General features: G+C 35.8%; 1 protein-coding gene and 1 non-coding gene across 2 annotated transcripts in view; one reads left to right on the top strand and one right to left on the bottom strand.

Annotated features, from left to right (window-relative positions):
* Positions 1–1418: 1418 nt before the first annotated feature.
* LOC5578479 overlaps positions 1419–13842 on the bottom strand; it is a 37295-nt gene continuing 24871 nt past the window's right edge. The window contains exon 4 of the mRNA XM_001656952.2: positions 1419–2484. Coding sequence (XP_001657002.1) covers positions 2059–2484 — 426 coding nt within the window. The 3' untranslated portion in view covers positions 1419–2058. The remainder of the gene's footprint in view (positions 2485–13842) is intronic.
* Trnaa-agc lies at positions 11399–11470 on the top strand. Its single transcript has one exon. It is a non-coding gene; the product is annotated as a tRNA-Ala (tRNA).

Genomic DNA, 13842 nt, shown 5'->3' on the forward strand with positions numbered 1-13842 from the left:
TGGGACAGAGCCTGCTTCTCAGCTTAGTGTCTTATGAGCACTTCCACAGTTATTAACTGAGAGCTTACTATGCCAATGACCATTTTTGCATGCGTATATCGTGTGGCAGGGTACGAAGATACTCTATGCCCTGGGAAGTCGAGAAAATTTCCAACCCGAAAAGATCCTCGACCAGTGGGATTCGAACCCACGACCCTCAGCTTGGTCTTGCTGAATAGCTGCGCGTTTACCGCTACGGCTATTTGGGCCCCCAATCCAATGTTTATCCACATAGTGATAATTCTCGGGAGCAGTTGGTGAGCGAAAATATGCTGGAGTGAAAAATAAATTATCCTCAGAGTGGAGTGATTTTCGGTTATCCTCCATTGTAGCTCCAGGGAAAATTAGTGTGAGCGATAATAGATGTTCACGTGAGGAAACGAAAAAAGCATTCTTCTTACGTGCGAAAAATCGTAGATTTCGCATCATTGATACGAAAATTCAGAACCCTGGTGGAGTGCAATCAGCGCTTCAACAGCGGGTAAAGTCATATACTTATGTTCAGATAGTCAGTCAGGCTGCTATAAAAGCTCTTGCTTCGGCTAACTCAAGGTCGAAGCTTGTTATCGCATGTCAAACTCAAATTGAGGAACTGAATGCAGTCAACTCAGTAAACCTTGTATTATTCCATCGCTGGAAATGAATTGGCTGTCCATTCTTCCATCGCTGGAAATGGATTGGCTGATGCGCTAACTCGCAATGTAGCATCGCATAACTTCAAGGGGACTGAGCCAGCTATTCCGATTCCAAAGTGTTGCGTAGAGCTTCAGAAAGATTCTTGGGTGATAATTCAGCACAAGCAACATTGGAATAGTTTGAAGTTGTGATTCCGAACTCATACCTAATAACTGTAAATTACTTCAAGCAATAATTTTATTCATCTACATATACAACAGAATGAAACAATCCTGTCTAAGTATGATTAAATACACTTTAGAATGAGTGCTCACACTACTAGCAAAATTATTGCTTCACCAACAACGTTTCTTCAAGATATGAAATTAAAACTTGAAGAAAACTAGACGCACGATGAATGGTCACTTCGAACGAAACAAGGCGGCCTTAACACGACTAATTTACGATTTTTCCTTGAATTATGGTATAAATGTATGCTTCGTAATAATATTCCTGTTTGTGATAAATTATTTGATAAAAATATACAAGTTTTTGAAATGCAAATTTCGCTTAAATGCATGGTGAGTGGTAGCTTCACAATACAGAGTATAGAAATATTTTTTTCTTCGTTCTGACTGAAAAGCTGACTAGACCAGGATTTGAAGTTCGCGTTCACCTCTTCGATTGTTTGGAACCCAGAAAAAAATCCATTATGAAGCTCAATATCTGATAAAGTGGAAAAATAAAACAGAACACGGTATATGGTTTTAAACGTATAATTTTATTTGAATTTTTAAGAAGCATTAAGCATTTTATACAATAATAACAAATTTAAACTATTTCTCCAAAACATGTCGCGTCAATTTTGAAATAAATAATCTAATGCCTATTGGGTCCTGGACTGTGAATTTGCATGTGCTCAAATTGTTTGACGGTGCATGCTGTTAGACTTGCCAAACCATTTTGTCAATAAATATACATAGTGCCTTAAACCTACAGTGGTATCGGTAACCATTCGTCAAAATTAGCTAACGGCCTAGGGAACGTAAAATCATAACAGACGAACTATAACTAACACTATTGTATAGGTACTGTGCGAATGAACCGAATACCCAAACTGTGACGCTAATGGGTAGCCGATTGTGCGATAAACTCTCGAAATTTTGGCAACTCATGCCGGCCGTTATTATGAAGATGATTTCTATCTCAACTCACAGATCACGTTCGGTATGTGCACAATGGTCAATCAAATTCACCAAATAATATAGCGAAATCGATCGTTTTCGGCTTCAGCGATCGATGCTGATAATTACGGAACGCTTTTCTTATAATTAAACGTTTAGGTAAATCTCTTTTCGCTTCTATTAAAACATAGAGAGGTCGCAATAGTCACTCAAAGTAAACTTATTTGTATCCTGGATAGTTGTAAGATTGGGCGACCGGCTTGAAGTCATTAAATTTGTGATTAGATGGGGCATCATGTTCGGCACTGTTGATATCATCTCCTTGCGTTAGCACACCATTCGTCTTGAAAGCTTTGGCCTGAATTGCTTGATGCTGATGCTGATGTTGATGTTCGACGGCGACTGTGCCACTACGATGGGTGATTGCAGCATGGGCCGCTGCTTCTGCTGCATTGTTCTGAGCTTCTTGGGCAGACGAGGCAGCCTTATGGGCAGCCTCCTGCGTGGCTTCGAAATCAACACGGGCCGCATTCAACTGTTCTTCGATGTTTTCTACGCGCGCTTTTGCGGCACCCACCATCTGGGTTTGCGATGCAAGTTCAGCAGCGGCTTCACTGGCAGCCTGTTGAGCGTGTTCAGATGCAACCTGTTGAAAGACAAGTATAAAATTTCATTAATAAACATTTGATACATGAAACCAAAACTTCAGATTCAATCAATTCACACAATTTAACATATGTCGTTAATGCATCATAAATTAAACACACTTACTTGTCAAATGCTTATGAGTGAAATTGTGGAAGCTAATTGCGCTTAAAGTTCAAGAATTCGTCATCGTAATCATCATCATCATCAAAACTGCAAAAGCAGTTTTCTGTTCAAAACTGAAAAACATTCGATTAGACGCGAAAAATTTTCACTCCCGTCAAGAGCAATCTTTTTATTCCGTGTGTGGGATTTTTAAGCCGAATATCGAATAAACTTTTAAATTCATTGAAGTGATAATGTGTAGTAGTGTATATTGATAATGTGCGGAAATGTGTCCTTCGTACTGCGATTAATGCTGGGCATCGGCATTGGATTCAGCTGTGATGCATGTTCGAAAATCTTCCGGAGGTTGCAGTCATAACATTTTTTAAATTAAATCGTGTTGCTGCTCCTGTGATCGTTTTCAACGTTTCGGTTACGGAATGCTCATGTTCGAAAATATTGTCGCACCGCCACCAAACCGGACAGCGCAGAACTCACTCGCGCTGTGCCTCAACTTGCCATGATTTGAAACAGGATTTTTAGCGTGGCGCTGCATTCTTACGATTCGTATAAATACGAACCGAAGATAAATAATAAAAAAAGAGTGTTTGACTTGATTTCTACAGGATTCATAATAAATATAGCAGTGATTCGTAGTTCTTTTTGCTTAAAGTTTGTTTTCTTCTTAGTTTTTATTTTGCTTCGCATGGGATATTATAAGATTGTCTTTTTAAGATTTCTAGCCTAATTTAAAACAAAACTTTTAAATGTCATGGTGGCTCGAATGCTTTCACTCCAAATATCATGAAAATCGATTGAGTTTTGGAAAAGTTATGGCTATTTGTTGTTTTTCGACGTGAATATTGTAATTTTGGTCAAACTTTCGTAGCATGAAACCAATTGAAGATAAAATCTTTTTCAATATTTTAGGTAAGGTCGTTTCTTGGCCTATCATAAGGATGCTATGCGGTGTATTAGTTTTTGCATAAATGCTTGGAAACAATTTTTAGCCCATAGTGGGGCAAACGTTCGAATCACCGAGGCGTATATACGTTCGAATCATCGACCCATATATAAAGTTACGGAAAATTTTGCAAATTGCCTAAACTCCACATATTATCTTCAAATTTAGCAAAATTTGTCTGATCTTGCGAAAAATGTCACCAAAATTTAACATTTCCACTTAGTTTTGCGAAAAACTGCTATTTTTGAGTATATTACAATTAATCCTGTTTTGGGCCATTTTTTGATGAATTTTTCGTCAAACTTAAGTTTACGGCTGGTGTAAAGTATGCCTGTCATAAAAATATCGATATTTTGTGTTTTAGCCAGCGAACTTTTGCCATACACTAGATTCGAACTCTTGCCCCACCGGTGGGACAAAAGTTCGTTTAAGACAATCAATTTTGAAACTGTTATAACTAAAAATGGGTAAATATTGTGACACAAGTTTGTTCAGCAAAATTATAGCCAATATGTTAAAGTTTCACTGTATGGTATTTGTTTTGTTTCAACTGCTCTTGTTTTCCTAGAAACAATGATTATACCACTAAGGTCGAACTTTTGCCCCACCTTACTCTATAGCTCACTGACCATTTTTTTATGTTTTTCATCTACTTAGTTTGTAGTGTTTGTTTTTATAAATATTTGTTTAGAATATTCCAATCACTCTGGAATGTCCCTAAGTAAATGCATGGACTATTATGATATGAAAGCGCTTCTGAGGACGGCAATTGTAAATATTGGCGAAATCAATAATATCAGTGGTAAACATAGTAAAAATGGGTTTTCATGGCTGCTTCGATGGTCCCTTGAAACGTGTTTGTACTGTTTTTGTGTTTTATAACTCGATGTGCAATATTTGTTAATTAATTAAACGAATAAATAATAATTCGTCACTCCCTGTGTTGACAAAAACCACAGGTGTCGACATACATTTGTTTACGTTCATGATGAAGCCATAAAAATAATCATATTTAAAATCAAAGTTTCACGAATCGCATCACTTATCAACGTGAATGCTGGTCATATAACTTTTTAACCCTTCCCACTAACAAAAATCCTTCCTGCGACAACCGTGGAGATGCAGAGGTGATCTCGGTCTCTAGTAACAACGGTAGTCACACTAACATACTTTCCTCTCCTTGATGGCCGTAAGGACGTGTTGTCGCCATTATTGACTTCATTATATTTTGAGCTCTCGAATTGTGCACATTGAGAATAGTAAGCTTATCCTAAGCCCTAAGCTAATTGTATGGCAATCTAAGCTTATGCTTATGCTTCAAAACTGAAAAGCATTCGATGAAAAAGTATTCACTATGTTCCGTTTGGAGGATACAGTACTGTGAACACATTCTCTTGATTTTGAACGACAAATCTGCTTTTGTAAATCAACGACAGATCCTGCCCCCTTAAATCGTTGAAAAAAAAATCTAGTTCCTATATCAGCGCATAGACAGGAACTTTAGGCTGAAAAGCTACTCAGTTCTTGTTATCGTCCTGGAATTTTCCTAATTTATATCTCAAAATTTTTGCATTGAATTGGGAACTCTTGAAAAAAAAAATTTAATTTATAAATGTGGACTTTAAGCATAACATTGTTTTCCAGATGTGTTCATAACGGGCTGTCCATATACCACAGACATAATATAAAAACTCTGATTATAGGCCCCTCTTTTCTCCCCGTGGACAAGCGTGGACTTTTCGCCAATCCCTACTTCCTTCACCAAATGTCCATATGGACTTTTCATAACTGGAACACGTGTACCAATAATGGCTCAAGAGATTTCATGCTCAAAACATAATTTTAAAACTGTTTTTATTTGATTTCCCTTATAGTGTGAGTTGAATTATTTCGATTGACGCCAAAATATCGTTTTTGGAACTTTTTGTTATCATGTTATGATTTTTTTTCTTCTTTCCGGCCAAAAAGTTATTGGAAAAAAAACAATCATGGCTTGTTTCATTTTTTATCTTATCATCCAAATGTAGCTTATCTTTTGTAGCTTACTTCAGAAAAAATCAGAAGTATTTTCATAAGAATTGTATAAATCTATTAACACAATAAATATGGTATAAAATTAAAAGTTATGATTTGTCCGGATTCTGCCTCTACGGTTCTGAGGTGAGACTAAAATATTAAAACAACAACAACAACTTAAACAATTCTAAAACAATAGATTAATTATAATTGTTTGTATATTCAAGCCACGCCTCCGCCAAATCCTTTGCTTTACATCATTTTTGAATAAATATAGCACGAAAACGTAAGAAAAAAATATAATATAATATATATAATATCTCTAGAAATTTCTTCATGAATCACTTCAGAAATTATTGCCGAAATACTGTCAGATAATTTTTCGATGATCCAATTCCTTCATTAGTTCTTTTGGAGATTTTCCAGACATCCCTCTGAAAACTTACATTGAATCTTCAGAAATTATTCAATGGATGCTTCAAAAGATTCCTCCAAAATATTTCGTAGAAAATTACTTCACGGGTTCTTCCAAGAATTCATTCAGGCAATAATCCAATTTTTTTTAATCCTCCATGGAATTGTCCAATCATTCAGTAAAATATAAACTTCCAGAAATTTCCCCTGAAATTCAACCAAAATATTTTCCAAGTGTCATACCAGGTTAATGTTTTTTAGTTTTTAGAAAAATTTCAAAGGATTGTTCCAAGAATTTCTCTAATATTTATGATAAGAATTTCATCAAGGATTTCCTTAAGCAGTTTTTAAAGTACGCGTTCAAAGAGCTAAAGAAAAATCCTGCAACTATTGTTCCAGGCTTTTTGAATAGAATTTCCTCGTGTTTTTTTTTTTCTCGAATTCGGAAACTTTTTCAACGAATGTTTATTTTTTCAATTATTTTCTCGTACGAATTGCCACTAAAATTCTACCCTTTCAGAGTTCCAAGATTTCTGTGACAATTTCTTCAAAGATCCCTTTACCTTTCAACAGCAGAAAAACATCGCTTGAACCACGCTTTGTAAAATTGACTTAAATTTATCATAAAACAAAGCCAAACTTTGAATTTTCAAGTGTACAAGACTGGAGAATCTGACAACAGTTCGCGTTGAAAATCAATCTAATTGCTTGCTTGCTGGTGGTGACCAATGCACTATGGTCCAGGAATCAGTTTTACGCGGAAAGATGCATTTTGAGCTTTAGAATGAAACATTAGACAAAAACGGTCTTCTACAAAGTTGTTTGTATTAGTTAAGCCCTTTGATTGGTTTTATTGAAAATTAGGGTGGACCACATTTTCATTGAAATTGTGTAACTAACTTTCTTATTTGTAAAAATTATATTATACATGCTTCAGCAAAGTTGTAGACCATTCAATTTCAAGCAACTTTGCCAAAAAAAGTTTTTTTGTATCTCTTAAATTGACTGATTTAGAGCTTTTTTCGTACGGTGACATAGGGTGGTCCGAACAAAACTGGTTTTCTGGCTCTAGAGTTTTCAATTCAAATTTCTCATCAAAGTAGTCTATGAAACACTTTTAGAGCTTTGAAAAATGCGTAATTTGGTGAGTGAAGAAACTCGCTATCTCCTTTCGTTTAGGAGTTATTGTTGTTTTTCTCTCAAAAACATGCCTACTTTGATTGTGAATATCTCTGATTGGGGCAAATATAAAAAATATCTTTTGACGGCGTTCAAAAGACAAAACATAATTGTACATTATATCAAAAAATTACAGATGTGTTATTTTTGTAACTCTAATAAAACGTCTTGAAAGTCAAATATTTTTTATCACAAAAACTTCAATAACTTTTGAACTAAAATAGATATCAACAATCTTTTTGCATGAAAATTTGCGTTTTGTTAAGTTCTAAAAGTCGTTCATAGACGACATTGACGAGAAAATAATATTTAAAAAACTAGAGTTGAAAAACTTATTTTTGTTGGACCACCCTGCGATGATTAGGAAAAAATGCTCTAGATTGGTCAAATTTTGAGCTACATAAAAACTTTTTTTTTGGCCAAAGTTCGTAATCATAAATTTCAAAGGTTCATAACCGCTTTTGCCAAAAGAGCATATACCAGTATTTTTGCAAATAAAAAGTTGATTATATTGATAGTGTGATATTGTGGACCACCCTATTTCAATTGACCACCAGTATGAAAGCTTACATTTTGAGTAACAATTTCTGGTAGAAGCAATGCATTTTTGTCTAAAATTTTCATTTTCATGCTCAAAATGCAATATAATAAAGAACATACATACTACGAAAATCTTCAAAACAGTTTTAGAGCCCGATCTTTCTTATTTCAGATTTCTCGTCAAAGCGGTCTTATGAGCAGACTTTTTAGAAACTTAACAAAACGCAAATTTTCATGCAAAAATATTGATGAATCTATTTAGTTCAAAGTTATTAAAGTTTTCTGCTTAAAATCCTTTGTTTTTCAAGGCATTTTATTAGAGTTACAAAAATAACACATCTGTAATTTTTTGACATAATATACAATTTTATTTTGTCTTTTGAATGCCGTCAAAAGATATTTTTTATGTTTGCCCCAATCAGAGATATTCACAATCAAAGTAGGCATGTTTTTGAAAGAAAAACAACAATAACTCCTAAACGGAAGGAGATAGCGAGTTTCTTCACTCACCAAATTACGCATTTTTCAAAGCTCTAAAAGTGTTTTATAGACTACTTTGATGAGAAATTTGAATTGAAAACTCTAGAGCCAGAAAACCAGTTTTGTTCGGACCACCCTATGTCACCGTAGGAAAAAAGCTCTAAATCGGTCAATTTAAGAGATACAAAAAAACTTTTTTTGGCAAAGTTGCTTGAAATTGAATGGTCTATAACTTTGCTGAAGCATGTATAATATAATTTCTACAAATAAGAAAGTTAGTTACACAATTTCTATGAAAATGTGGTCCACCCTAATTTTCAATAAAACCAAACAAAGGGCTTAACTAATACAAACAACTTTGTAGAAGACCGTTTTTGTCTAATGTTTCATTCTAAAGCTCAAAATGCATCTTTCCGCGTAAAACTGATTCCTGGACCACTGTGCAATGTTCTAGATTTTCAACGCGGAGCGCTTTTTGGTTCTCAAGTCTTGGGCTCTTGAAAATTTGAGATTTGGCTCCGTTCTATAATCACTTTAAACTTGCTCACAAAGCACTAAGAGGATTCATTATTTACCCCACATATTTTTTCTAAAAATACCCGAAAAACATCTTTAGATATTTCTCAGAAAGTTTATCCAAGTATTCCTTCGAGGATTCCCAAAATGGGTTTTTTTAATAAAAAAAACTCTAGCCAGTGAGTTATTATGGAATTCCTCCAATAATCCCTTCAATGATTTTATTTTATTTTTTTCTAGACGGGGTTGTTGGTCTAATGGTTACCACTTCTGCTTCATAAGCAGATGGGTTCAGCATGCATTTTCTTGCGCCTAACCCATAGGCAGTCTGCTGACCAAAAGTAAAGCTTTCTGTCATAAAATCACCTGACCCCCATACCTTCCCGCATGAACTGGCGTAGATGCAGGAGTATATCCGGTATACAGTGGGCCAGTTATAAATTGGATTCGTATATTTTGTTGCAGGTGAGATGGTACTCTATGGCCAAGGTGGTTAATGGAATTTCGATTACGTAAGGATCCTGGACCGAGCGGGAATCGAACCTAGACACTTTTGGCATTGCTTTTGCTTTGTAGTCGCAGACGTTATCATGCGGCAGAGAAAGGCCAGTATTATAGTGGAAATGAATTGCCAATGTGCTTTGCATAGTCAATTGTGTTGAGAAACTAATGTTAGCGTAATTTGATCTATCTGAGCCGTATGTAAGGCAATATTGTAAACGAAATACAATATTTCTTTCATATAATAAAAAGCCTACATAGACAAAGCAATTATCTTTTTTTTTTTGTAAATACAAGTTAGACAAAGTTTATTGAAAAATCAAAATAAATTGTAATAAACTAAAGCGTTCCAGGCCCAAGTTCAAGAAAATAAGTCATATTTGGTTTTCAAAAAATGTTTCATCATCATATGTAGCAGTTCCTTCATCACAATTGTCCAACCAGTTGATATCACAGTTGAAAATTTGCCTTTCCATCTGAATTATCAATCCGTTATGATAAGGTTCAACTGCAAAAAGACAAGCAAGTTAATTAGACACCCCCTTCGTATTTAAGCTTGAGGTACACAAGGTTAGAGTCCGTTGGAACATCAGTTCTTTTAAAGAAATACAAAACATGTACAAATATGATGTATTGCCAGCCATAAAACGGTGTTTGCATGAAAATATACAAATTATGAAGTGAGGAATGTGCTCGAAAGAGTTACTGCTACTGTAGTATACTTTAAAATAGCAGTGACACGCAAAACTAACAATTTCTGTGACTTTTTTGGGCGGTCTGGTATATTTCGGTAAATTCAAGGAAAATACGTACATTTTTGGTGAATTTTCAAGTATTTCCGTGAAATAATATAGAGAATAACACATGCAGAAAAGGGGGCCTTCCTTAGCCGAGTATTTAGAGTCCGCGGCTACAAAGCAAAGCCATGCTGAAGGTGTCTGGGATCGATTTCCGGTCGGTCCAGGATCTTTTCGTAATGGACTTTTCCTTGAGATCCCTGGGCATAGAGTATGATCGTACCTGCCACTCGATATACGAATGCGAAAATGGCAACTTTGGTAAAGAAAGCTCTCAGTTAATAACTGTGGAAGTGCTCATAAGAACACTAAGCTGAGAAGCAACTCTGTCCCAGTGAGCAGTGATGCATTTTGAACTGAACGCGAGCCAAAACTGAACGGAGCAAGTTCAAATTTTGCACGAGAACGCAGTAGAGAGTGAACGCACGAGCCGGGGCTTGCCGCTGCTCTCGAACGGCCCGTTCAGATCGCAATGCACTACAATGCGAATTAAGAGGAAAATAACCATCATCGTTAGCGTTAGCGTTAGCGTAGTTACGGTATACTTCGTAGATTGGATACTAGCTAAGAGGAGAATAACCATCATCGTGCTACAAATTTTCAAAACCAGTTCTTTGCTCAAAATTGAAGCAATGCTCAAAAATAGCATTGCACTTGCTATCTGAAATACGATGATAGAATTTCATAAAAATTGATTGAAATTTGAACAAAAAAACTGGTTATGAAAGGGGTCCGCGTGGTCTGTAGGGATTTGAATTCTAAACTTTTTTTTTATCTTTATTAACGAGATTTTTAGCCCTGGGCTAGTTCATCTCGGGACCAACGGCTTTACTTCCCTTCCGAAGGAAGTCGTCACTGAAAAATTTTTAATGACTATCTCGGGAATGGGATTCTAAACTTGTAACCAACTCAGTTATTGGGTCACCAAGTGGCTCGGTAGCTTAGTTGGTAAAGCGCTCGTCTAGCATACAAGAGTTCTGGGTTCGAATCCCAGCCGAGCACGTGGATTTTTTTCATAATTTCACCCATAATTTGTCCATCTTTACCACGCGTAATGAGTTAATTAATTTAATAACCATGCGGAATGGATTACCGGACAGCTCAATATAAGTGTCAATTTATATTAGAGTGTTACTGCCTCTCTGTAGTAGCCATGTCGTCATTTGAGTGAGAACGACACGTTGATAGCCTTCCCACATCTTTACTCTTCCACAATACAGTTGTTGTGGAAGCGATGTAGGTACGATAGGCAAACAGTTTCAACACTAAATAAATCGCACTCGCTCGTTCCGCGTGTGTATGAAACATGAGATGGATGGATATTGGTTATGAAAGGGGTCCGCGTGGTCTGTAGGGATTTGAATTCTAAACTTGTAACCAACTCAGTTATTGGGTCACCAAGTGGCTCGGTAGCTTAGTTGGTAAAGCGCTCGTCTAGCATACAAGAGTCCTGGGTTCGAATCCCAGCCGAGCACGTGGATTTTTTTCATAATTTCACCCATAATTTGTCCATCTTTACTACGCGTAATGAGTTAATTAATTTAAAAAAAACTGGTATTCAATTTTTGATGATTACTGATGAGTGAATGATGGATTCTTGAGCCTTAAAGCATAAATTTTGGTATTCATTTGGAAAATATTTCTTTGATCAATAAAAAAAAAAATCATTTCAATCATAAATGAATACCGTTTTGATTCATATTACGGACACTTAAGGCCCCTGTGGAGTATAACCGATCGAGAAGCATATAAATTGAAACATTATGTATGAATGTTAAGAATGTTAAGGGGCCCAGATAGCCGTAGCGGTAAACGCGCAGCTATTCAGCATGACCATGCTGAGGGTCGTGGGTTCGAATCCCACCGGTCGAGGATCTTTTCGGGTTGGAAATTTTCTCAACTTCCCAGAGCATAGAGTATCTTCGTACCTGCCACACGATGTACACATGCAAAAATGGTCATTGGCACAGTAAGCTCTCAGTTAATAACTGTGGAAGTGCTCATAAGAACACTAAGCTGAGAAGCAGGCTCTGTCCCAGTGGGGACGTAATGCCAGAAAGAAGAAGATGTATGATACCTGTGCGTTATCAAGCTACTAAAACACTTTATTTTCGAATGGTGGGTGAATTTTTGGCTTCCACTGCTTGAATTACCTAAAATAAATAGAAATTAGTGATTTTTCCTTGATTCTTATTCCGGACGTAACCTCACTTTTGCTTCTTATTACGGACACTTTGTTTCGAACTCCGGACAGCTCACGAAAAGCAAAACTAAAATAATTGAATTAATAACTGAGCTTCCCATTCGTAAGAGCAACGTCAAAACTAGTTGCACATTTTATATTTTCATGGATTGCTATGTAAAATGCTTATTAAAACGCGCCTGGAAGTTGGGAACTTTTAAACGGAAAATATTGAAACATTTCAATTGAAACCTTTCTCATACAAAGTTGAGTGTCCGAATTTGAAGCTGTCCGGAATATGAATCAGAACGGTACATTATGTCTGTGTTTGATGCTTTTTAAACAACTTTGGCACGGTAAGATGCCGTGAAATCTGTCAGAACAAACTGCGTTCAATTTTTTGCTCATTAGAGTTCAAATTTTTGAACTGAACAATGAGCAAGCCTACTTGATCACTCCGTTCCATAAATTGAACTCGAACGCGAACTGTACGCGTTCAAATGCATCACTGCCAGTGAGGATGTTAATGCCAAAAAGAACATGCAGAAAAATTTGTGATCAATTCACCTAGCAATTAGATACAAAAACTTATTTTCACAGCATTCAGATAGAAGTATGGTGTCTTTGGCAAAGTCGTAGAAATAACAATTTGAAACAACTTTGTCGAAAATAAGATTTAAGAACAAGACAACCAACCACGCTGATCAATTATCAACTCGTTGGTTATAACCAATTGATATAATTTTAATTTAAGGCCACTGTTTCGTTCTCTAGATCAGTGTTCTTCAATTCGTCTTCACCTTATGATGTTTTCGACGTTATGGTAGATGACAAAACACAGTTTTAAGGAATCTTATACACACGGCGTCTCGATAATTATTGAACTTTCATATACGTCGGATATTTTTACGAGCACGTTCAACATTTGGGCTAAGATTTTGTAATTGGAAGGATCTGTCGAGAAACATTTTGTTTGAGACTGTTTTAGCTGCAACACTGGGTTTTCGTGAATGGTGCATGGAAAACAATTCTCAAAGTTGAGAATATTCAATTTTCTCCGTCAGACTTTCTAGGTGTGGGATTTTTGTCACGATATATATCCTCTTAGGAAAAAAAAACTCCGAGGGACATGCAAATTCATTATTATACGAATTTTTGATCCCATAATATAAAACTATGAATATTTCAGAATAATTTGAAAAGAATGTTTCTGAATTATGAATATTTCCGTGCGTACTAAACTTGTGTTTAGTTCATTCAGACACAAGAACGTTTAAAAAGACATATTTCGCTTAAATAATAATAGTCATTCAATTTTAACATTTCCTTACCAAATCAACTCTGCCGTTTTCAAGTCACGAGTTTTGACATATTTAACGAAAACCCAAATAAAGATTCATCTAGATGTCTAATTGTCACAGTCTAAGCCTGACCTAAAAAAAGGTTGCCCAATGAAATAATAATAAATTGTTTTAGATTGGAATTAAAAATCTAAGAAAAAATCAAAATTGAATCGAAGCACAACCTCAAATTTCCTTGACCACAAATTTGGAGAAACCCCGATTGAGTTGATAATTCGATAAATTAGTCACCAATAGCAAGTGACCAATCGATCAAGTTGTCAGCTAAAACAAATGTTTGGTTCTCCAGATTTCTGTCCTTGAT

Source organism: Aedes aegypti, chromosome 3 (genome assembly GCF_002204515.2).
Source record: "Aedes aegypti strain LVP_AGWG chromosome 3, AaegL5.0 Primary Assembly, whole genome shotgun sequence".
NCBI lineage: Eukaryota > Metazoa > Arthropoda > Insecta > Diptera > Culicidae > Aedes > Aedes aegypti.